The sequence below is a fragment of the Gymnoscopelus braueri genome (genome assembly GCF_963280865.1).
Source record: "Gymnoscopelus braueri genome assembly, chromosome: 12".
Classification (NCBI taxonomy): Eukaryota; Metazoa; Chordata; class Actinopteri; order Myctophiformes; family Myctophidae; genus Gymnoscopelus; species Gymnoscopelus braueri.
In genome coordinates, this window is record NC_137614.1 from 16438674 (window position 1) to 16464496 (window position 25823).

General features: G+C 39.6%; 1 protein-coding gene across 1 annotated transcript; it reads left to right on the forward strand.

Annotated features, from left to right (window-relative positions):
* The first annotated feature begins 831 nt into the window (after nucleotides 1-831).
* pik3cd (phosphatidylinositol-4,5-bisphosphate 3-kinase, catalytic subunit delta) lies at nucleotides 832-24787 on the forward strand. The gene is made up of 23 exons (XM_080445620.1): nucleotides 832-1107; nucleotides 2832-3026; nucleotides 4703-4934; nucleotides 5686-5915; nucleotides 6614-6790; nucleotides 7446-7601; nucleotides 8203-8292; nucleotides 9349-9570; nucleotides 12221-12317; nucleotides 13496-13626; nucleotides 14066-14116; nucleotides 14259-14426; nucleotides 15152-15273; nucleotides 16307-16450; nucleotides 16692-16791; nucleotides 18256-18422; nucleotides 18652-18761; nucleotides 19052-19130; nucleotides 19363-19530; nucleotides 21198-21321; nucleotides 21822-21967; nucleotides 22087-22219; nucleotides 22411-24787. The coding sequence occupies exons 2-23, from the start codon at nucleotides 2886-2888 to the stop codon at nucleotides 22540-22542; spliced, it is 3120 nt and encodes a 1039-aa protein (XP_080301746.1). The 5' UTR covers nucleotides 832-1107; nucleotides 2832-2885; the 3' UTR covers nucleotides 22543-24787.
* The last annotated feature ends 1036 nt before the right edge of the window (nucleotides 24788-25823 follow it).

Below are 25823 nucleotides of genomic sequence, written 5' to 3' on the forward strand. Positions count from 1 at the left end.
AGTAAAGAAGTTGGAGTTCTTTGGTGATTGTCCACTACACTTTATGTGTATAATAGGGACTATAACTTTAACCAAACTTTAAAAGGTCATTGTGCAATGATCCAGTTATATTTATTTGACCAGTATTTGTAGCCGAGGCTTAGCATATATTTTATTAACATATACCTTTGTTGAACATAAGTTCAACCAACATTATGTAATTTACTCCTTTGCAGTTAAGAGTAAATGACTTATAGCACCGCATGCCCTTCAATGACCCTGGTCCCTCCATTTCCCCTTTCTTTATTAAGGCAATAAACTTCTATTGTGGTTTATGTTCCACTTTCCATGGGAATTGTGTCAGTGTTTATATTTAGCCTACTACTAAGCATAACCAGCTTCATGTAGTTCTTATTGCTGGGTGCATATCAAATTATTTAACAAGCTATAGGCACTAAACATTTCAGCTGCCAATCACAATTCACAACATGTGTATTTTGTTCATGTGTTGAACATTTTGAACAAGAAATGGGACATTCTGCATAATGAGTACTTTCTACTTTTGATACTTTAAGTACATTTTTAATACTGGACTTTACTTAACAGAGTATTTCTGTATTGCAGTATTGATACGTGTACTTAATTAAAACATTGCAGTAGCCTACTTTTTCCACCACTGGCAATAAGGGTAGGTAGGTAGGCTACATTATTGGACAGGAGTAGGACATTATTGAGCTCGTTTTACTTTCATTTCAGAAGAGAGAGTGAGGGGAGGGCTTTAGTTCAGACGTTCCCCTAACTGTTAACAGTTAACCAGGGATGAAAGAGCAAGCAAGAGCTCAGTGGCAACAGGCAGCCAGTGCAACATCCTTACTCGAATGACAACGCACTGTCTTGCGCCACCACACCACATCATTTCATCTGCGTTGTAAATTCGCGGTGGTCCAGTTAGATCTGGGTAAAGTAAACACATACTTTTGGATTATATTTTCTATAGGTAGCCTATGTCCCTTGGAGGGATAATTATTAGACGATAACAACCACCACCACGTTCTACAGACTGCAGTGCAGTTCTTCATTGAAGAATATGAAGAAGAGATAACCGACAGCAAGGCTTGTAAAGCGGAGGCAAGTATTTGATGGTACAGGTTTGCTTATATATAGCCCTGGTCCAGAGCGTTTGATAGTCAGTTCTCTCTAACGCCCTGACATGCGCGCTGCTCTGCTCATAGACCGAAAATTCCACTGCCGTCCGAGGGCTCCGTCTTTAGTAAAAAAAAATGAATACAACTATTTCGCTACTTACCGAAACAAAGGCTGTTTTGTGTTTTTGAAAGTCCATTCTCCAGGGTGGGAGGCCTTTCAGCACCCCACCTTCTCTGTACAATACACTTTTTTGGCAGAAAATAAAATATGTCCGCAGACGGAACTTATTTTATTTATTCCACTGCGCCCTCTACAGATCTGGTTAATCGTAATTTACCTCGACCAGATGTGTAGAGGGCGCAGTGGAGTAAAAAAACAAGAATTTCCACCTGGCCGACATATTTTATTTTCTGCACAAAAAGTGCATGCAGAGAAGGTGGGGTGCTGAGAGGCTTACCACCTTGGAGAATAGACTTTCAACAACACAAAACTGCCTTTGTTTCGGTGAGTTGCGAAATAGTTTTGTTTATTTCTTTACTAAAGACTGAGACCTCGCACGGCAGTGGAATCTTCGGTCTATGGGCAGAGCAGCACGCCTGGCAGCAGGGCGTTAGAGAGAACTCACTAACGCTCTGGACCAGGGCTAACACATGTACAAGACTCAATTAGACAGTAGGTCTATTCTCATATTACTATGCTACTAACTGGATATATAGCCTATCTTTTCCCGCGTTGTTGCTAACCAAGAAAATGTCTGGTCTTATGTGTATAATATTGTTTGGCTTATAGGCTTTACATTTTACACGTTTATAACTTCTATAAACGGCGTCTTAAGTAAAATGGGTCTACTAAATAAGTTGAAGACAATATAATGTAGGCTTTATAGCCTATGTTGACCTAATTGAAAAGTTAAGTATTTTTTTCCGTAATATGAAGTAGCCTAGGCATGCAGTATGAGTTATGTTATAGCACTGGACATTACAGTTGCCATTCCTGTTTTCTGTCCATACAAATAATTGTCAAAATTTGCCAAGAACAGACCAATTTCAGTTCTTCCTTCCTGTATGATTCTTGTTTGTTGGATGTCTGTGTTGACAGTTTGTGACATAATTGTGTATAAGCCATTTTGCTTTTTTTTGCAGTGCCCTCAATCTACTGTATAAATAGCCTACATGTTTATTCTAGAATGTATAGCTTCTAAAGTGTAGGCTACTGCTAGAAGACATAACAGAAAATATGGAAATGTATCAGGTCAGGTGTATAGCAAGAAAATGTCCCATAAACTATGGCCTTTATAGCCAAGCACAGCATTTTCGGTTAATAGTGTTTTTCCTGTTCTGTAAATACATTATTGCAGAATGCAAATGCAATGTGTTGGGTGCACAAAGAATACTGAACATAGTCCTATGAAAATTAATTAATTAACAATCTATCAAATTCCTATTATCATAAATACACGCACACGCACACGCACACGCACACACACACACACACACACACACACACACACACACACACACACACACACACACACACACACACACACACACAAACACACAAACACACACACACACACACACACACACACACACACACACACACACACACACATATTTATATTTGCATATAGATACAACTAAGCCAGGACATTTCATACTGGGTGTTAACCAAACCCCTGGCTGTGTTGCCTTTGTATGAATGGCTAGCCTGGAGTTCCGGTGAGCAGCAGTGGTGCTGACGGTAAATGAGAGGCCGTCATCATGCCCCCGGGGAAGTATGGGATGCAGGAGGAGTGGGAGCAGGAGGGGGACCAGGAGATCATGATGGACTTCCTCCTGCCAACTGGTATCTTCCTCAAATTCCCAGTGTCTCGTAATGACACCATCAAAAACATCAAAAAGGTAGGTCCCTACATCCCTGGTCATTTTCCCACTTACAACGGAATTGCCTTTTAGCCAATAAAAACATATCCAGAAATTACGCTGTATTTCAGTGGAACTTAGATTATAGTGTCATGTTTCATTATAAATTAGCATAGTATTTTTACCCTATTTTTCTAATTATTCAATCACATGTTGAAGCACAGTGCAGTAAACATTATTCTCTCTGTAGCTAAATGTTATTATTTACAATAATATGCTTTTGGATGTTTTTATTTGGTGAAACATTCATTGATTGATATTGGTATTATTGATTCATCTGAATCTTTTAATTCTACACAGGTCAAAATGGACTTAAATGTTATGTGGTAATGTAGCTGTTATAAAGAAAGGCACAGCTTCTGTCCACAATATAAAATAAATGTCCGAGTCTTTGCTGAGGTAGATCTGCTGCTATAGTCATTGATGCCAGTTTGAATGCCAACCGTTCTGCCACTTAAGTCAGTTTGATTTAGCTGTGGTAAGTAATGATACTCTTGGAAGCTGCTAAGAGATTAAATAGTCTTTGGAGATTGCTTTATTGACAAGGAAGGAATGCTTCTGAAACATTTGTGAAGCATCACTCATTTTAATAAAGGAGAGATCAAGTTGTTGCAAACAAAGGTTTTTTGTTGAATAAAAGAGACCCCCCCCCCCCCCCCTCATTGAGTCTAAGATGTTGGTGGTGGCAGTGCAGATGCACCTCCTTCCACCTCAACTCCCGAAAATGTATTTTAATGAGGTGGAGCTGGGGGGATGGAGGTGGGTTGCTCGTTGCTTGCTGAAAAGAGAATGACGTGACGATGAGAGGCAGTGATATTTAAAGACGGATGCCAATCGCCTGATTGGCTGACTGCAGATTGGCAGATTCTGATTCGCTAGTAGTGCTCTTCTTCAAGTTGTGGATGAAAGGATTTTTCGGGGTGATTTACCATCAATAAACAAAGTGCAATATGAAAGTGTGAGAGAAGAGATCTCCCTGATTGAGCTACATTACAAAAGGTGGTTATCATTTTAGCTCATTAAATAAATCTGAGACCTTCAGGGTAAACTTTTATATTGAGCCGAAGAATAACTGAAATACTTCTACAAGGCAATTTCACTTGACAGATTACATTACATTACATTACATTACAGTCATTTAGCAGACGCTTTTATCCAAAGCGACTTACAATAAGTGTATTCAACATAGGTAGGGAATGAAAACTACTAATCACCAGAAGTCTTTAGTGCATTTTCTGCAAAAAACAAGCAACCAAGAGTATACCTAGCGCTAAGGTAAAAGTGCAATATATCAGCTACCTATTTCCTTAAACAGATGAGACAAAATAGCTAAATCAAATGAGCATGAGCTAAAACAAATAAGTGTATCGACTAAACAAGATCCAATAAACAATCCAATAATCCAATAAACAATACAGCAATAGAAAACAAGCGTTCGTACAACTAGTTAACAACAAGTAGGTCAGGCAGAGAGGAAGGGTAGTGTTTCCTGAAGAGGTGAGTTGAGCGTTCAGTTAGGGTCACTACAGATGACAGTTGTTTTCATCAGTTACCTTCATGTTAAGGACAAAACTCTTCACTGTGTACTAGTATCAACAACATACAGGGTAAGGTTCTGGTGCTTGCAATTTATTGTTGACTTCATCTCTTGTCAGATGGTTTGGAGAAACGCCAGCAGCGAGCCCCTGTTCAGGGCCCTGGGTAACCCAGATGCATACGTCTTTACCTGTATCAACCAGACAGCTGAGAGGGAGGAGCTAGAGGAAGAATCCAGGCGAATATGTGATGTCCGGCCCTTCATATCTGTCCTGAGGCTGGTGGCAAGGGAGGGTGACCGAGTGGAGAAGCTCACCAACACACAAATCAGCCTCTTGATTGGTGGCAAAGGTCAGAGTCAGTCAGCCTTCAGGGACAGTGCATTTCGGAGACTACAGCAGCATAAACCCCAATCCCAGAACTGGGCAGCTGCAAACCTGAGCCAAGTTTTAGTTTTTGGTCTTTATCTACAAATATATGGTATTACTTTCTTTGTCATTGTACAACATTGGATTTATTCCTAAGATTAAGTAATACTTAATTTTGTGGGCCCGCAGTGCTAATATCTGGCCCTGCAAATTATTTCGTACAATATCTGACAGTCCCACATATAGGCTATGGTGTCCAAATAGAAAATCTACCCCCACCTGAAGAATGCGTAATATACTTTTATCCTAGGTGAGAGTAAACCTTTTTAATGTACTAAATGTCCTCTAAGTACAACATTCAAGGATTAGGCCTGCACAAACTTATTATGCGAGCATTTCTATCTCCACCTATATAATTTAATTACACATGCAGTTCTGTCAATATGTAGATATTATAATTATACCACACAAATCTGTATTTATTAACTTTAATAGCAATATAGTTATTATTATTGTATATAAAGCAGTCTGTTGCAGTTCCAGTTTTTATATTAGCCAATGATTATGTTCTGGCCCACCATCCAATGGCTTCGGAAAAAAATTGGTCTGAGGCTGAACTTACTTGCCGTGTCGACTGCTTCTATAGCTTTTGAAACAATTACGGCACTGTACCCTTCTCGTTGTATTATTCTTCTTCATCTCCGGGAATAATTTGCGTCATTGTTATGTTCTAGGTCTGCATGATTTTGAGGCCCAGAAGAACCATGAAGTGAATGAGTTCCGGACCAATATGAGAACATTCTGTGAAGAGAAAGCCCTGGAGCGACAGAGGTTGCCATGGGACCAATGGATGGAGTATAGTTTCCCATGTGACTTGGAGCCATGCTCCCAGCCGGTGCCAGGGAGCATGATGTCAAAAAGCGCCAAAAAGATCTTCATCAATGTCAAGTTTGAGCAAAGTGAGGTGAGTATTTTATTGGTACCGTAAGTCAGAGAACACCAAATGGTTTTTGATAGTATAGGGCGTCAACCACAATAAACAGAAAACCTTTGATAGGGAAACCTGTGGTTCTACCTTGCATAGACACACTCTGGAATATGGTTTTAGGTACAAGTCAGCCTCTGGAAATCCCCCTCCCACACCACAAACACCACTCTACAAACCTTCTCATATATATATATATATATATATATATATATATATATATATATATATATATATATATATATATATATATATATATACAGTATATATACACACACACACACATATACACACACACATATACATTGCATAATGACGGAGGGCACTAGCCAGGAAACCTGACAAATCTACCAGCTTGAATTTATGTGAAATATTCTCCTCTGTAGCAGGATCCTCGGGCACAGTATGCAGTCTGCAATTTAGTATATTTGCATGAACATTTTTGTCTGTCTGTCTGTCTGTCTGTCTGTCTGTCTGTCTGTCTGTCTGTCTGTCTGTCTGTCTGTCTGTCTGTCTGTCTGTCTGTCTGTCTGTCTGTCTGTCTGTCTGTCTGTCTGTCTGTCTGTCTGTCTGTCTGTCTATATCTATATCTATATCTATATCTATATCTATATCTATATCATAATTTCCAGCGCAATTCTTTGAGTTACTATACGTGGTCATTTTGTTTGCTATAGGAAAGCTTTATGCTACAGCAGGATCCTCGGGAGTTCCCAGCGGTTCTAAAGAAGGCTGCCCTCAAAAAGAAGGCCACTGTCTTTCGTTCAGTGCGACTGGAGCCTGAGGACTATACCTTACAGATCAACGGAACGTGGGAGTACATCTATGGGAGCCATCCTCTATGCCAGTTCAAAGTGAGTGACCTCAACAACAGTGACCTGTTTTGTCTGGGGAATTAAGTGTTATATTCTTGGTGGATGTTGTCTGTGTCTGTGTATCATCAGGGTTGACTCTTTGTCTGTTTGGTATTTTGTCTGTATTGTGTCTTGAAATGAAAGTCATTTGTTGTCAGATCAGAGTGGGGTGACTCAAGCTTGTTGGTGGCAGTAGACTCCGCTGTTGATTTTGAAACTCCAGCTACCTGCAGGGATGACTCATATCTGTATAGCAGCCCTGCAGCAGGGAACTGCATCCAACCACACATAATTACATTTTGACTGCATTAACCTACAGCAAATGAACAGCCTCCAGGAGTCAACCAGTGCTATGTGGAGACAGGGAAATATCTGAGGGTGAACTGAGTGATGGCTCAACTAGTACCCACCCCCACCCCATCTCTCTCTGTTTCTCTTCACTCCACTAAATCCAGTTCACCCTGAAGAGATGGCAGAAATAAAACAAATATGGAAACTCTGCACTGTAGCCTAGTACAGTAAATCAAAATGTTTGCATTGTCTGGACTCCAAACCAAAAGCATCACATTTTGAATACAGTGTCCCATTTTTAATACGTGCTATGTACATTCTGAGGAGGGGTTTACAGTGTCCCTGGATCTCTGTTTTTCCTTAGTACATTTTCTCCTGTTTGAGAAGTGGTGAAAACCCCCATCTGACCATGGTTCACCGCTCTACCATCACCAAATACCAGGAGGAGCAGGACAGCCTGTGCAGCCAGGTTTCCAAGAGTCACTCCTCAAACAGACCTCCACCGCTGCCTCTAAAGAAGGTGAGAGGTTAGCCTCTTGAACTACAGTCGTGTTTCATTAACAGGACAAGACTCTCTGTCTTTTGAGAAGCTGTTGTTTCTCAACCAGGAGGTCTGTTGTGTGGACTTTGGCATGCTCCAAACTTGCTGCTATGTAGCAGCATGTTGATAATTTACTTGTTCCCTTTTACTTTCTTTTTTTCCCTTCATGAGCCTATATCTCATCTGCTTGGTTTACTTTACTATTGATTACTGGGTTCTGTCAAGAGTACGATTGTGTTTTATCCAAAGTGTTAAAAGTAAGTCATTATGAAGTTTGAGACATACTGTATGATCGGACATATGTCTCTCTTTTATTTCAGTGGATATCGTTTGGATCCTGATACAAATAGATTTAATCAGCATCATCCTCTTTCAGAATACGTTTCTCTTCCTTTTTAAAGTTAGTTTTGAAATACCATCCTATGTTTTTTGCCTTTCTATTTCGTCATTGTGCCCAAAGATGTAATGATAGAAATTGTTTTGTGAGCCCAAACTGTAAACACGAATGTAGTGAAAATATAAAAGGATATACTGTAGGAAAATGTAATATCCACTGCTCTCTTTTCTCTCTTTTCAACAGCAAAACACTTCATCTTTGTGGTCCATTAATGAGCCATTTTACATTCATCTGGTGCAGGGCAGCCGAGTCAATGCGGATGAAGGAATGAAGGTTGGTTTTGTGTGGGTTTCTTACTTTGCTGCTCAATGAAGAGTAGCATTTGCTTGTTTACCAATTTCTCAATTTCAGTTGTAGGAACAGAGGGTTTGACATGTAAATGACAGGGTCACATGTCCCTGACCACACGTTTCCCATAATTCATCGAGGCGGTTGGTTGAAACTTCAAAACAGGAAGTGGGGAGGGCCTATCTGACTTTCACGTATCATTGTGGGGCCTAGATTCTTAGAAAAGGACAGCATTCACACTCTGTCTCGCCTGTAATGCACTTCTGTTTTTATATAAGAGTGATGGATGTCGTTACTACTGCAGATAGGCATTATGGGCCTGGCCTATCTTTAAACTGCCTTTATGTTTGTTCAAGTTGTGAAACTACAGTACACTGCAAATGTCTGTTAGAAACTTTGGGCACATGCTTGATGAACACAATGATATTTACAACAATATGTTTTCCACTTCGTTTCACTGACCTTTGCAAAGTTCTTCCGTTTTGTAAGGACATATTTCACAAATTTGACAGACAAGAATAATATTGAAAGCACAAATCTGGGTTAATGTGTGTCTGCGTTTGTCTTTTTGATCCAGTTTCATAACTAACTGTGTTACTGTTTAGGTGGCTTATTAAGTGTAAGTGCACTTCCGGCTGCTGCCTCTGAGCCCCATCATGACTCACGGCAAATTTGTCCCGTCACATAATTTATTAGCCATGGCTACGGTTGGCAAGGCCAAGGTCTGAAAAAATATCCCCGGGGAGAGTATCCACTCATATATTTAGTAAAGCTGGATTCGTTCCAGTCTGACTTTGAATCAAAACTGGTAATGGGCCAAGCATTATTGCTCACACAAGATTTAATCTTGAGTCTGAACAAAGTGGATCTCTTGGTTGTTTATTATTTTTGACAGACTATACACTTCAGCGAAAGACATTCATGATCTCCTTATAATAAACAACCAGACCTTTGAATCATATTTTGAAAGATACAGGAACTGCAGGCCTAAACTGTCAATGATAATGTGTAAGCAATGCTGTATGTATGCGTGTGTTGCAGCTTGTGGTCCAGGCTGGATTGTTCCATGGCAGTGAGTTGCTTTGTAAGGTGGTGACAAGCTCGGAAGTGGCAGTAATCTCCGAGCCACTGTGGGACCAGAAGCTGGAGTTTGACATCAATGTGGCTGACCTGCCACGCATGAGCCGTCTGTGCTTCGCCCTCTATGCTGTCATTGAGAAGGCCAAGAAGCCCAGAGGCACCAAAAAGAAGAATAAGAAAGCTGTAAGTCCGCCTGCACTTAAGCCTTATTTCACACTTCGTCACATGACAGTGTTGCGCTAGTTGAATATAACAGATTTTCTTTTTTGCTTCGTTATTTTCGGCCAGGCAACACCGATTTGCTTAACACCATGTGGTTTTCAAACTCTATGTGTGTGTGTGTGTGGGCACGTGCACGTGTGTGTGTGTGTGTGTGTGTGTGTGTGTGTGTGTGTGTGTGTGTGTGTGTGTGTGTGTGTGTGTGTGTGTGTGTGTGTGTGTGTGTGTGTGTGTGTGTGTGTGTGTGTGTGTGTGTGTGTGTGTGTGTGTGTGTGTGTGTGTGTGTCTGTGCGAGAGAGAGAGTGAGCAAGCGAGCATGTTTTTCACTGGTGGGTGTGAATCTATTAGCAATCACAAACAGACATGCTTCCTCTCTGGTCTGTAGTATGTGTAGTGTGTTGTGTAGGTGGGTGTGTTTTGCTGCAGTGTCTGGGTTGTGCAAGTGTGTTCAGTGGCAACACTGCGGTTAACGTCTCATCCGCTTCTAGTCTTTTATCTTGTCAACGCTCCAAAGAAGGAAGGAAGGAAGGGATCCGAGTGCATTTCATGGAATTCTAAATGCATTTTCACAGTTGCCATATGTAGATATGCTGTGGCCCCGCCCCTCTACAATTCAACTTTGACTACTGTGAACTGTGAAGATAATCTGCTATCCATCTCCACAGATCTGTTCTGAGAAAGGTTTAGGTGTTAAGATAAAAAAAAACGATGCAATTTCATCTATTGTTCTTGTTGTTCCTCTTTATTTGCTCTTTAAGATTCTGTGTGAAAAACAAAAAAGAAGGAGAGACATTTTCTTCACTCACTTTAAACTGGCAGAGATGGTGGCTCCCATAGATGAACTCCCCACGTTCTGTTGACCTGTAAGGTGTAGTCCTCCTCAGGCTTCAGTCTGACTGAACGAAAGACAGTAGCTTTCTTTTTGAGGGCAGCCTTCCTTTAGAACCACTTGGGAACGTTTTAATTTCCTGTTGTAGCATAAAGCTTTCCTGTAGGGGTGTGTGTGTGTGTGTGTGTGTGTGTGTGTGTGTGTGTGTGTGTGTGTGTGTGTGTGTGTGTGTGTGTGTGTGTGTGTGTGTGTGTGTGTGTGTGTGTGTGTGTGTGTGTGTGTGTGTGTGTGTGTGTGTGTGTGTGTGTGTGTGTGTGTGTGTGTGTATACTGTATATATATGTATATATGGAGCATATACTGTACGCTTGTGTCATAATAATAATCCATCAATAGTGAACATAAAGCTTCTGTTGGCAAAGCCCAAAGCTTTGCTCGACATCACATGACCTGACACACAATACACTCTGAAGCACAGTCAACAACAACAGCAACTTCCCCTTTTATCATGGTGGCTGATTCAGTTTTGTTTTTGAGGCAGAGCAGCTGTTGTTGTGGGAGAGGCGAGTGCCCAGGTGTGTTTTTGGCGGGCATCGTTTGACATCGCTTCTGCTTTCTCAGCTACTTCTCTCTTCTGTTTCCCGAAGGAGAAGTGCCCTCGGCCAGACACCAGAAAGGCTGACGAAAGTTGATCTATTTTGGCCATTGCTGCTTGTTTTCTTTTAACGGCTCTGTTTTCATCTGTTGTTGTTGTTGGTTCAGGTTAAGCTTAATTTACACTCCATCGCATGACGGTGTAGCTTGTCAAAAATAACCGATTTGCAAGCTAACAACGCATCGTTAGCTTGAAAATGTGTTCTTGTCTGCAAGCGATGCCGTCGTACAACTGAGTATAAATTAAGGTTTATTTTTCACGTTTGTTTTGACATTTCAGTTGAGAAACATTTCCCCAAATTTGTATCCATTCATTTCCATCTTTTGAATAATTAAATTCAAAGTATCCCTGTAATACATTTTATTTTATCTGGCTTTAATTTTAGTACTTGATTGTGCTGTTTAAATCCAAAAGAAAATCATGAATAAAGTTTACATGTTTATGGGTTTTAGAACAGACGTACATAATATAATTATTCCCCATTGTTAATATATGGTCTACAACATGTTTTCTCTTTGAAGAAGTCCTCAGCCAAAGCAGAAATGTTTTTTCAAGTCAAGGTGCATTCGGGTGATGCAAGAATGAGTTGTGTCTAAGACATTTTGTATTCTGTTATTCATTTCAAAACTGGTGGGTTCATTCTGAAGAGCCCTCTGGAATTTTCCAGAGTGCGGTTAAAAATATTACACATGTTCTGCAGATGTTAAATCATAGCTTGTTTTTTACATTGCTTTTGCATGCATGTATTATTTCCCTTTTGTTTATGTCATCATTTATAGTTGATGATTAGAACGATCTATCGTTCACAATGCACTTTTTTCACTATATTTACATGACACTGTTGTACAACAACAGTAGATTATAAAGAATCAATTTATCAAGAAATCGTGTCAATTCATTGATACTGTGTTTAACAGAATACTGTTAAAAAAACAAAAACAAACAAATGAGTAAAAAAGGTAATCCATAGAATAACCATCAAGGGATTTAAGCCTATCCTGTTGTTGCTCTGTAGGAGAATACTAGCTTAAAGGAAAACATATATATTTCAAATTCATGTAGATTTACAAAAGAAGAAATATGAAATATGAGTCACTCTTTTTCTCCTCTCCCCCACCCCACTACCACCAGGACTGTCCAATTGCCTGGGTGAACACCATGGTGTTTGACTACAAGGACCAGCTGAAGACCGGAGAGTTCCTCCTGTCCACATGGCCATCTGTTCCCGGTATTCAATTCAATTCAATTCAATATTTATTTCAGACCCAAGGGAGATCCATATCACAACAAAAACACAACACAATAAAAATAAAAATAAAAAGACTTCCACCATGTTCAGTTTTGAACATACAGACAAGTGCGCCAATGGTTCCACAGTCTAGAGGAGAACCTGACAGAACTACTTAGGGTTAGTTATGACAGCATTGATGTAATTTACTGACTCGGATGCCCAACACATAAAACTATACGTAACATTGCGTAGCACAGCAGAGCAGGTGGGTACCAACACTAACAAACATCTGGCTTGCACTGGAGCTTCTTTGAGCTCTCAGCAGCAGCTCATACACTCATTATAAGCCACTGTGATGCTGCCTTGTTTGTTGCGACACCACAGGTGGGCAGTTTCACACTCAGTCAAATTTACTCAACTTGATCAAAACCACAGTTCACAATGCTCCCACACTACCTGGCAACACTGTAGAGAGACACACAGTCATTGTGAACCTCACACATCCACTGTGAACCTCACACATCCACACATCTACGCGTCTACAGTAAAGAAGAAAACAATACTTAGTTGACTGGAGTCCTCCGGTGCTCCACCCTAGACCCCGTCCTGGTTCGCTCTACACTAAATATCTACAAGCTCACAACGTGTTGCATTGAGATGTGTTGTGAGCTTGTAGATTTTTCACCTAAGGTTTGCCCCATAATAAGGATGTAACAATTCCTATAATTATCGATACAAATATGTGACGATTCAAATCAGTCAATCACAATATTATTTTTAAGTACAGAATCTAGTTTGCTCTCCTTGTTTTGTTTTTTTATTGTTGTTGTTTTTGCATGCGTCACTGTTGTACTACGGAGTATAAATTAGGCTTTAGCTGTAAAGTTGTGAATCTGAACCATTCTTTAACTTGATATAGAAAAGATTAGATAAATAAAATACAGTATTAAAGGAATACAACAACAACAAATCATGAGATTTTGTTTGCGTGATCTGGTATCAGGAAATGTAATCGTGAGTTAAGTGAATCATTACATCCCTAGACGCTATGATTCAAGTGGCTAAGATCAGATGACTGTGGAAACCTGTAAAATGCAACATTTTTGCAACAGGTTTTTATTGTTCTCTAGCAGAACATTTATTGCAATGTTCTGTGTTACATTTTGTATCCCCAGATGACAAAAGTGAATTGTTGAACCCAATGGGAACAGTAGAGAAGAACCCCAATGTTGACAGTGCAGCTGGACTCCTCATTCGCTTCTGCAGCATCCGGCCTCACCCTCTCTATTACCCTCCACTCGACAAGGTACAGAATACCCATCTAGTTCAAATACCTGTTTATGTACCCAATTAAACCTCTGCCATTAGTTTCTGGTAATGCTGACCTCATATAAGTAAATAAATGTAAATAAAAATAATTGATAGGTGATTGGGGGTCCTTGAAATTAAAAAGGTTGAGAACCACTGCAGTATATCGAATCATTTTGTTTTTGTCGCATTCCTAAGCCAATAATTTTATGTAATTGAAAGAAAATAAGTCTTTTTTTTTTGGGTTACTCCTTTAACAAGAAGCACTTACGCAGTCCAACAATGTGCACTTTAACTTTTCTGTGTCATGCTTGTTATTTATTGGTGTATTTTGTTTTTAATCCCTAAAATGTTTTTATTGTATTTTTATGTTGGAGACTGTCTATGAGTCAAAGACATATTTCTGTCTTGGACAATACAAAAAAATCTATTTTCAGACAAGTCATATGGCGAGGAATGGTGATATTGTTGTCGCCACTAAAGAAGAAGTAAGTGGAAATATGTGTTATATTACTTTTTTTTATTATAATAATAAGAAAAATAATAACTGATTTCTTCTGTCCACAAAGCATTCTACACTACAGTGTGCTAATTTCTATACACGTTCTTTGGTTTCATCACTCTCCATAGCACACAAAGCTCCAAGAGATAATGGACAACAAAAACCACACAGAGGTTTTTGAGGATGAGAAGGATCTCCTGTGGAAGCTCCGTGGCGATATCCAAGAACGCTACCCGGAGAATCTGTCCAAACTGCTCCTCATCACCAAGTGGAATAAACAAGAGGATGTAGCGCAGGTATGTAAGAGGTGAAACCACTTAATGACAATGCTTAGTTACACTGATTACACCCAACACCAATGCAACTCTCCAAACAGCTCATCTCAAAATCCATAAGGGATATGAGAATTATTGGAAGTAGTACATTGTTGAAAAGTGCGGAAAGAAATAATATTGCTATACATTTTCTGGTGTTGTACTGACTATAATCTAATGTAACATCTAATGTTCTGACATTTGTGTGATGAGTCATTTTCAGCTACAGACAACAGTCCACAGGCATCACATTTTGGCCTGGGAAATATATTTGAATTAATCAAAATGCGGAAACCTTGTTTTCTCAGCTTCCTTCTATCTTCTTCAGTCAGCGTTTTACTTCCATACAATATATGTTTCTGCAGAAAATACCTACCGTAACTCATTTGCAGGGCTGGGCAATATGGACAAATATTAAAATATGTTAATATTGTCAATATGATACTTCAATATGAATATGTTGACGATAATATTGATATTGTGACGATGATATGAATTATCTTTTTCTTTTTTCCTAAAAAGTGAAAATAGCCGCTAGCTCACAAGCTCACAACACGTCACAATGCAACGTGTTGAGAGCTTGTAGATCTGGCTTTTTTCAGTATTTTCTGACAATGTATGACAATTTCCCCCAGACGATATCTAGGCTCATGACATCGATATGATATCGATATATTGTCCAGCCCTATTCATTTGATTCTCCACAGATGGTGACTTTACTGAGAAACTGGCCTGAACTCGCCGCCCTCCATGCATTAGAGCTCTTAGACTACAGTTTTCCCGACCCAGCAGTCCGTTCTTTCACTATTAGATGCCTCAGGAAGCTCAGGTACAGTACATACAATGCTGCCACTCTTTTTAAATACCTGTTATTCTTGTGCCTCACTGGGAAATATACACCCTTATACTGTAGTCCAGTGGTTCTGAAAAAAGAGGGGTTCCAGGGGGTCCCCAGCAAAATCAGGAACAGTTATCTACTTTAACCCTATTTTATACTTTGGCTATTAGAAAATCTACAAGGTCAGAACACATCGCATAGCGACTCGCTGTGAGCTTGAAGATCGACTATTTTTTATTTTATTTTTTAATATATATTTTGGCTATTTATGCCTTTATTTGGTAGTACAGTGGACGGTTCGTCAGGCTCTGCTGTCAGGCTGTATCAGAGCCTATGTGGTACACGCCTTAACCACTCGGCCAACGGCGCCCCAGATCGACTATTTTCAAAAGATTTTGAAAAATAGTAATAATTGGAATACATCTTCTCTGGTGGTACCTGGCACAAAAACCTTTCAGAAGGGGGTCCGCAGACAAATCACATGGGGACCCTTCCTTGACATGAAAATGTTTGAGAACCACTGCTATAGTCAACATACTTGAGTAGTATAGCTACTATACTTACTACTAGGCATGTAACGATTTATCGCAAATCGATTAAAAACGATTCAAACTGGTGACAATTTAAATCGATTTACTAAAAGATTTAACGTGATGCAAACAGCAGAGGGCGAGTAAAAAAGAGAGAAGAAAATGCTGGATTTGTGAAAAGATTTTTCGCTCATTTGTCTGGAAAATTATTTTGTATAAAAAAATCGTGAAAAATCGTATCGTGAACCTAGCATCGTGATTCGAATCGTATCGTTGAGTGAATCGTTACATGCCTACTTACTACTTACTTACTATACAGCTAAAACAGAAACACCTCCAGCTGCAATCCCTCTGTGCAAACTTTCACACATAAACACACAATCACAGGAAATCACATCCACACATGCGTGCTGTCACATGGAACAGATGTCACATATCTGTCGCATATATCTGTCGCATATATACAGCAACATCTTTTTTTCCTTTGTCTCCAGTGATGATGACCTACTGCAGTATTTAATGCAGCTTGTCCAGGTCTTGAAATATGAGTCTTACTTAGACTGTGACCTCACCACTTTCCTACTAGAGAGAGCCCTGTCCAATAAGAGGATAGGACACTTCCTCTTTTGGCATCTCAGGTCTGATTTTCTGTATTTTTATGTTTTTTTAATGTGTATACTATGCAATCTAAAATAAAAATGTGGTTATGTTAAACAACTGCATACACAGTATACCTTTTGCACGTTCTGTTTTTACTGTGCTTGATAAAACATAATTTCTTTGACCCTTGAACTCAGGTCAATAGAAGATATTACAGTAGGTTGTGACATCTTCGGTTGTGAGTGGAAAATGTGACTGAAGCTATGATCTTTGCTGTAGGTCAGAGATGCACGTAGCGTCAGTGAGTTTGCGTTTTGGCCTGATTCTAGAGGCCTACTGCAGGGGAAACATCTGCCACATCAAGGGCTTAACCAAGCAGGTAAGCACCAAAACATTTACAACAAGCAGTTCAGTTCATTTCAGTAGCTTAACCACTCCCACAGGTCTTTACTAGAGAGTAGACACTAGACACCCTCCTCTTTTTGCTCTATGCGAAATATCTTCGCAGAAAATAGCTGATCTGCAAGCTCACAACGCATCGCAACGCGGCGAATGTTCCCCCCAGAATAGGAATGCTAGGGTTCAAGTTTAATGTCTCTTTGTCATGACCATTCTGAGGCCAAACCGCACCACTTTGTTCTGTGACAGTGTTGTGCGGGTGGTTATCATTTGTGTTTCCACAGAGAGGTAGAGAGGGAGTGTGAGAGGAGGAGGGAGGGAGGGATGGAGAGAGAGGGAGAGGGGGAGAAGAGAGAGCCCACGCTATTACACAGCCAATGCTGGGTACTAAAACCTGAACACACTTATCGATTGTCAGCAAAATAACCCTCGTTTAGGCCAGGCAAGCTTTAGTTTGTACTGCATCTTGCTTGTACCATAAAAATAAGGATATAGTCATTCTCACAGCTGAACCTGGTTCAATTCTGACCCAAGGCGCTTTACTGCATGTTATCCCCCCACTCTCTCCAGGCTCTCTTCTTGTCTCTGAAATTATCTACATATTTACACATGTGGTCAGTTGCTTTGGTTTAGCTGCTACCAAACAGTAAACACATTTCTGTCTTCCTGTTGAAAGTTGTGTATATGACAGAAGGACTGCAGTGATTGGTCAGGCTTAGCCATTACCGATCAAAATAAATATATGACTTGACCAGATCCCTACTTTCATTGGAATGGAGGTGCTTTGCTGAGGACCAGTCCATGTTTGTACAAAACCATTGAGAACCTGAATATCCTGTAACCAACGATGTCATAACATGCAATTGAGTGTCTAGTGTCTAGGTGACAACGACTTGTGTTCTATGAATAGTTGTGGATTTGGAAATGTATCGTTGAATGTCCTCAACTGCCTGGCAGTAGTAAATAGTCAGACATGCATTCAGAGTAGCCTTTTGTGTTTATTCTCAAGAGTGCTTTCCCACCACAGGGCCTAAAACCAATAATTAAATACCTGCGTCATTAAGCACTCCCACTGGTTTGGTTTGGCTGCGCTGAGCATGGTTATGAAACAGTGCCAACTGGGCATGGTTTAAAGCATTCTGCAAATGGAAATGCAATTGAAACGGTTAACCATTCTCAGAACAGTTCTATGGTGTGGTGGAAAATTATTCAGTTCGGTATAAATTAGTTTAGTTAAATTCTTGTCTAGGGAGATTACGTTTAGTTTACTTTAGTTTAGTTGAAGTGAGTTTAGAGATCAATTTCACATTAAAAAAAAAAAATTAAGCAAACAGGATAATAAAAACAAAACCACAGTGAAAATATGATAATGGATTATATAAACTGTACACTAGTCTGGTGTGTGAAATGTGATTATTTTCCTGACTTGTTCCATTCAACACAGAACGAGGCCCTGATGAAAATGAAGGCCCTGAGTGACTTTGTCAAGTCAGGTTCCTGCAAAACGACCGCGGAGGACTTGAAGCTGGTCATCAAACAGGAGGCCTACCTGGAGGCCCTGTCCGACCTGCTGTCCCCTCTCAATCCCAGCATCATCCTCTCTGAGATCTAGTATGTGCTGGAGCAACACGCACATGCACACACACATACACACACACACGTAGGGGTGCTACAGTTAATCAAGCTAGTCATTGTAATCAATTTAAATGAAATAATAGACTTTTTTTTTTAATTAAGATTGGGGTGAAAATCTTTTTAAAATGTTTCTTATCTGTTATCTTTTCTATTATAAATGTTTTGCTTTGATGTTTGTTTGTGTAATGAGTGTTTGCTGTTGCAGCGTGGACAAATGCAAGTTCATGGATTCTAAGATGAAGCCGCTGTGGTTGATGTACAAGAAAAGGTCGACCCAGGGAGACACAGTGGGAATAATCTTCAAGAATGGGGATGGTGAGAGACAGGATGAGATGAACACTTGTTTCACTTGTTTTAAATCCCTCTTAAAAAACTATTTCTACAGAATGGAAAGTAAAACAGACCTGGTACTGTATATTTTGATTTATAGTGGGGGAAATACAGAGAATACAGAATAGCATAGTCTCCATCAACAAATCAACACAGAAAGTGTGTCAATATAACCCTATAAATTGAAAATAAGCCCAGATTGGGCCTTTTAATGTGTAGAATCATGTTATTTTACTAAATCTAAACTCATTAGTCATTACTGCACCTCCCTCCAGATCTTCGACAAGACATGCTGACCCTTCAGATGATCCGGTTGATGGAGAACCTCTGGAAGAAAGAGGGCCTGGATCTGAGGTACAGTATATGCCGCTGTTAGCCATAAGGGTCTATTTAGTTCTATCTGTACACTCTGAGATATGGGAGTCCGTGGCCTAAAAACATACCAAACTGGGTGGCCTTGAAATAAAACAATTTGAGAACCACTGTGGAGCAGCGTTTCTACCTGAGTCTGCGGGACCTCATGAAGTGACAGGTTTCCTGTCATGTGGTCATTCGAATGTGAACGTGTCTCTCTCTCCACTTGCAGGATGATCCCCTACGGCTGCCTGTCCACTGGAAACAAGGCAGGCCTCATCGAGGTGGTGAAAAACGCTGACACCATCGCCAACATCCAACGCAACAACAGCAACAGCGCTGCCACCGCTGCCTTCAACAAGGACGCTCTGCTCAACTGGCTCAAATCCAAGAATCCCGAGTGAGTAAGAACATGGGTTCATTTTCACCATGTCGTATATGCTTCAGCGACATGACCTTAATTATACCCTTAGTATTGATCCCTCTCGTAGCTATGGGTAACTTTTGTCTTTGTGTAGTTGGGACTTCAGAAGTGTACTTCAAAATAGATTCAAGCAAAATAAGACTGGATAAGAAACCATAAGCTTGTTGAGGGGATATTTTTTTATGTTATTTTATTTATCCTAGAAAGTGAATGTTTAGCTTTTAAGTCTAAAGTTCTTCAGTATTGCATTAAGCTCCAAGAACAGGAGCATTGAATACTTTATTGGACAGAAATGTAAACAGCATGAGGTACAGTCAGACCTTTGAGCTAAAAGAAAAACACAGATTCAGTCAGTGTCTGTGCCAGGTCAGGCCCGGTCTGCTGCCAGACGGAACAGCTTGGTAATTAGTCTGCAATGCAGGAGCCTCCAAATTGAACCTGCAAATGGTAGAACAGCGTAATGACTGAACACAATAAACCCCACGCACGTCTAGAGCAGCCATGACAGGACAGGGCAGTCAATCATTTACTGGCCTCAGGAACCCCTCTGTGAATGTGTGCTTGCGCGCATGTGTGTATCTTTGTGTGCTTATTTGCAAATTACTATATATATATATATATATATGTACACACAAATATCTCTGCTGTCCGGCCGCAATCAGTTAACTCCAAAACGCTCATTTTTCAGGAAATGAAAAAACTAAATATACGTTTTTCAGGAAATGAAGAAAACCTTATATTTTTTAAAACAAAGCAATACTGCCTCATCAAAGTTGTTATAGTGACTTTATATATTGTCAGATACTTGCATGTATCATTATATTATCACCACTTTACCCAAATCCAGCTCAAGTGGAGATAGGAGTTTTGTCCGAACAGCTGACGCCTGACAATAGCGCCAATCGCAGCAGAGGGAGAGGTTTCAAATGGGGGCTGACAATGGATCTCCAAGCCCAGAATGCATCACGTGTGAATTAATGCCCTGATGCTTCATGACACTTATTATATAGGCCTACAATAATAAACAGGACTTTCAATATTACAATAACTTCTGCAAAGAGGGGTTCACAGAGTTGGAGTTTCAGTAGAACTAGCGAGAGAAATGCTATGAACTCCTTTCTTGTCATATTGCTCTCCTCATTAAACACTTCATAGATTTTAGAAATAGAATTAATTGTTTTCATAACATTAGCGTCAGTGCTAAGTTTGATAAACAGGTACACTGCATAGTTTTAACAGATTACGGGGCAGAAAACCCTGCGTCGTTACAGTTTGTTTATGTCCGCAGCAGATCTGTCTGTGTCGGCTCACTGCATTGGGCTGTGGAACGGCACAGCAGCAGGAGGAGAGGGGGTGGAGTTGCATGGTTTGACGGACAGTTTGAGGATCCAATGGAGTTGGGAGGTTTTGTCAGAGGCGCTTTTTGATACTTTTCATTGGTTCCATTTTTTTTTTACACAGGGTGTTCAATAGCGTTGAACGGTATATACAAATTTACAATTTCCACCCGACAGTGACGATATTAACCTTTTTGTGTGTGTTTTTGAAAAAATAAGCCTGCTTTGCATTAAAATGATTTCTTGGCAAAATATATAATTGCACCAAAATATTTCATGTATAGTCTATGATGTATTTGTTGGCAGGGACAAACTTGATGAAGCAATAGAGGAGTTCACACTGTCCTGTGCTGGCTACTGTGTAGCTACTTACGTCTTGGGCATTGGAGATCGTCACAATGACAATATTATGATCAGGGAAACTGGACAGGTAAGATTTTTAACTGAGATGTTTTCCTCAATAGGAATGTTTTGTTTGTCAATGAGCATACATAATGTTTATTGTACAAGTAGCCCCCTTGTACCACAAGGAGGCGACCTTACATTAGCTGCATAAATCACTTAATTTCATTTTGTTGCTAATCCTGAATGTATATGGTTGTTTTTCATGCACATGACATAGTTCAAGCTGATTTAAAAAACATCTCTCCTCTCCACTAAAGAATCATCAAATCTCAGACATTGAGTAATCCTGGCCTGCTTTACGTTACTTGCTACAGGGTTGATATCTAAATCAATGCTTATATGCCAGAGGAGAATGTTACTCTGGAAATACTCACAAGAGAGAATGAGTTTCAAAAGCTAAAAACAACTGGAAATCCTTACAGCAAACCAAATTTCAGTTTCAAGACAATGAAGATTTAAATTGAGTAGCAATAGAAGCTGATACCAGGCTACTGGTATTTATTACTCCTCACTTTTGTTCATCAGTTATTCCACATCGACTTTGGGCACTTCCTGGGGAACTTCAAGAGGAAACTGGGGATTAACAGGGAACGTGTGCCTTTCATTTTGACATATGACTTTGTCCATGTCATCCAACAAGGAAGGACCAACAACAGTGAGAAGTTTGAGAGGTACAGCTACTGTAGAACGCTGTCATCATTTTTTAAATGCCATGTTGCCGTCTGTAGGTTATTGGATGCTGTGTCAGCCTCTGAAAATGATTTTGTCTTGTTTGTCTGTGTGATGTCAGGTTCAGGGAATGCTGTGAGAAGGCTTATAAGATCCTGTGTCGGAATGGGACTCTGTTTGTCAACCTCTTCGCTATGATGAAGGCAGCAGGCCTGCCTGAGCTCTCCTCCTTCAAGGATATCCAATATCTAAAGGTATGAAATGAAACCTAATGATGGAGTTGATGAAGTGATCATGATGGTTGTGATAATGACTGTGGTGATGATGATGATGATGATGATGATGATGATGATGATGATGATGATGATGATGATGATGATGATGATGATGATGATGATGATGATTATGATTACAGTACAGTGTAACAATGTTTTCTTTTCAAAAGGATTCTTTAGCTTTGGGAAAATCAGAGGAAGAGGCACTGAAGAATTTCAAAGTTAAATTCAACGAAGCGCTGCGGGAGAGCTGGAAGACGAAGGTGAACTGGATGATGCATTCCTTGGCCAAAGAGATATAGTCAATGATGTCATGGTGTCATAAAGATGAAGAACACTGAATGAAAGACACTTTAAGAGAGCATGCAAAAAGCATGGCTTTTAATCTCTGGAGCCAAAAGGGGGAGAAGATGCACTGAAATATTTATCGTTACTAATGCCATTCAAAGAAGGTTAACATGTTTACATCTGACTGGGCAGTTGTTCTTATAAACTTACTACCAACTGCAGGTACCTAAAGATAATAATATGACTGTGGATTATCAAGTTTGATCACACAAAGATGTTCAAGGCCATGATGAAAGGAAACAGCAGCACTCATTAATCATTCATTACAAAGTGAAATGCCTTTATAGTGGTGACATTGCAGCAAGGATAGGAAATAAATGTAGCACACTGATGTGTTGGAACTCCTATCTGAAAACCACCAGCTTATGTAAACACCTAATCATGGCTGAAAGAGGGACTGGAAGGATGTTTAATACACTGTAAGTAACGGTCCTCCTCCAGTCTTTCATATGGTTTACATCAACTGATGGTTCTATATGTTTGCATTGCAATGCCGTCTTTTAAACATCACAATATCTTGTTTTGTTTTCCCTTTTAATTTAAGAGATTTTTTGATTTTAAAGTATTTGTACAGAGCATTGAACATAACCTGTTCAATGCATTGAACATTGAACATTTTGAAGGTACTTAAGGAAGATACTTTACTTATTTTAATATATAATCCTGCCTTGATTTATGTTGCCTTTGGAGGTGCCTGAAACTTTTTGGACCAATATGACTTTATTAATATTAAGACAAGAAAGTAATTTTGAATGAATACTATACTAGATTAATCAGTAGCTAAATCTCTAAGAAAATAGTAGACTCTTTATCGTAATTATGACATGATTCATTGTGAGACCAAAATATCTTCCTGCATTTACAGTACCTAATCTCTTATAAGTGCAAATGTAGAATCAGCATGAATTCCTAGTTCATCAACATTACAGCAGCTAATCGTATGAAGTACAAAGGTCACCACAATAGACTCCAGATGTTTCTGTGATTCTAAAATGATGTGAACGGGAGTGTCAGGAGAATGAAGTTGCCTCAGGTATCAGGTGCGCCGTACATAGAAATCAGGAACCAGACCATGACATGTAATACCATGGTCCAATAAAATAGGCCTAGATTGGGAGACTGAAAAAAATAGCAAGCCATAGCATGGGGACCTCGATGTTGCTCAATATATTTTAGTACATTGTGTTTATGAACATTTTGGCCCATTTAACTGTGCCTAAAAATGAAAATCTGGATCAGATGCACTCTTTGAGATGATGCAGTAGTGTGTGTGTGTGTGTGTGTGTGTGTGTGTGTGTGTGTGTGTGTGTGTGTGTGTGTGTGTGTGTGTGTGTGTGTGTGTGTGTGTGTGTGTGTGTGTGTGTGTGTGTGTGTGTGTGTGTGTGTGTGTGTGCGTGTGTGCGCGCATGTGTGTGCGCGCATGTGTGTGCGTGTGTGTTAGTTTCTAATATTTAAGTTATGCACTGTAATACTGTATCATGTTGCAGGATTTATTTTTCTACGTGCCAACTACTGTCCATCTTATTTTCGGTTTAAGAGTGGCAATCATCTCTATGCTTTAGCATATTTACTGCTGTGCTAAATAGCAATTAAGCCTATGGTTGTTTTCTTTTTATGGTGCTGTCAAATAATATTGCATAGATGTTGTTAATCCCAGAAGTTATTTGTATACACAGTAAAATCCTCAGTGGTAATTATGGGTCCATTTGGTAACATTTGTACACTCAGAGTTACAAATGGATTATGAACACATGCAGGATTTTATGGAAGTAGTAGTTTGGGAATATTTCCAATGAAAAGGGTTATTGTTGCATTTTGTGGGATGTCTAACTAAAGAGGTGTAATTTCATTTGGTGGTACACATTTCAATAACCATTAAGATGAAGATCGAGAGTCATACAGCAGTGTTTCACCACTGGTTTCACACTGGGACCAGAATTATGTTCACTATGAAGTCGGGACTCACTTGATCCGGGTCCGGGAGATTCTTGCAATCTGACTGTGGGTGCTGAAACACTGGTTGAGAAACATTGCTGTACACAGTACCAAACTCTGCAAGTTACAGGCATTGTGACATATAATGTGATTGTGAATGCATTTTTTTTTTATTGATTGTATTGGGCTATGACAAAAGTTGTGAGTTTTGTTATTGGCCATGCATTCTTGTGCGCAGCTAAAACAATCATCTTTTTAATGGAAGATTTTCTGGTGCTGATCTCTGCTTTATCCTCATTCTTTATCTATTCCTTCTCTACTCATTGTTAAAACTGAAGCCCACACCTTCCATGGTAGGAGTGAGCTTGTCAGGCTAGGCAGTATCTATATTGGGTCACTGGAATTATTTATAATACACTTCCACAAAAGGATTTACAATATAAACACTAAAGACACACTTAATACACTTCAATCTTTCTCAGTAGGCTACACTCTTCCTCTTCCTCACCACCAGCACCACAGAGCAGGGCTGACCCATAAACCAAAGATCAGTAGGCTACATACAGTACATGTGTGAGCAGTCAAACTGAAAGTGGAAAGTACATTGTCTATTCACATTCACAGATATAAACCCTTGTCAAGACCTATGACATTTAAGAAGAAGATCAGGAATCAGAAGAAGAATTTATATGTGTGTATGTACACACACACACACACACACACACACACACACACACACACACACACACACACACGCACGCACGCACGGACGGACGCACACACACACACACACACACACACACACACACACACAGTCACACAGAAAGAGAGAGAGAGAGATAATGATATTATTAAGGATTAGTGGGACACGATTAGAATTTGGCATATGACATTATGATCAAAAATATATATTTTTGAGTGATACCGTGCACATTATCCAGTGGTGTAAAGTAAGTACATTTATATTCAAGTACCGTACCTAAAAAACTAAAATGTTGAGGTATATTTACTTTCCAATTTTCTGTACTTTTACTTCTACTCCACTACATCTCAGAGGCAAATATTAAAAACATACATTACCCACTTCAGCCCTATATACATTTCGGTAATTTGAAAATGATCTACAAGCTCACAATGCGTCGTAATGTGACGCATTGTGAGCTTGTAGATCTGCTTTTTTCAAAAGATTTTTATAAATTTGAAAACTTGTGAAATGGGACATTCTGCATAATGAGTACTTTGGTACTTTTAAAGTACATTTTCATACCAATACTTTTGTACTTTTACTCAAATACATTTT

Bases quoted from the DNA above. Each gene is read 5' to 3' on its own strand.
- pik3cd (XM_080445620.1), top strand. From the start codon at position 2,886: ATGCCCCCGGGGAAGTATGGGATGCAGGAGGAGTGGGAGCAGGAGGGG. The intron at 19,131-19,362 runs GTACAGTATATG...CTCCACTTGCAG, and splicing joins AAAGAGGGCCTGGATCTGAG to GATGATCCCCTACGGCTGCC. The intron at 21,322-21,821 runs GTAAGATTTTTA...TTTGTTCATCAG, and splicing joins TGATCAGGGAAACTGGACAG to TTATTCCACATCGACTTTGG.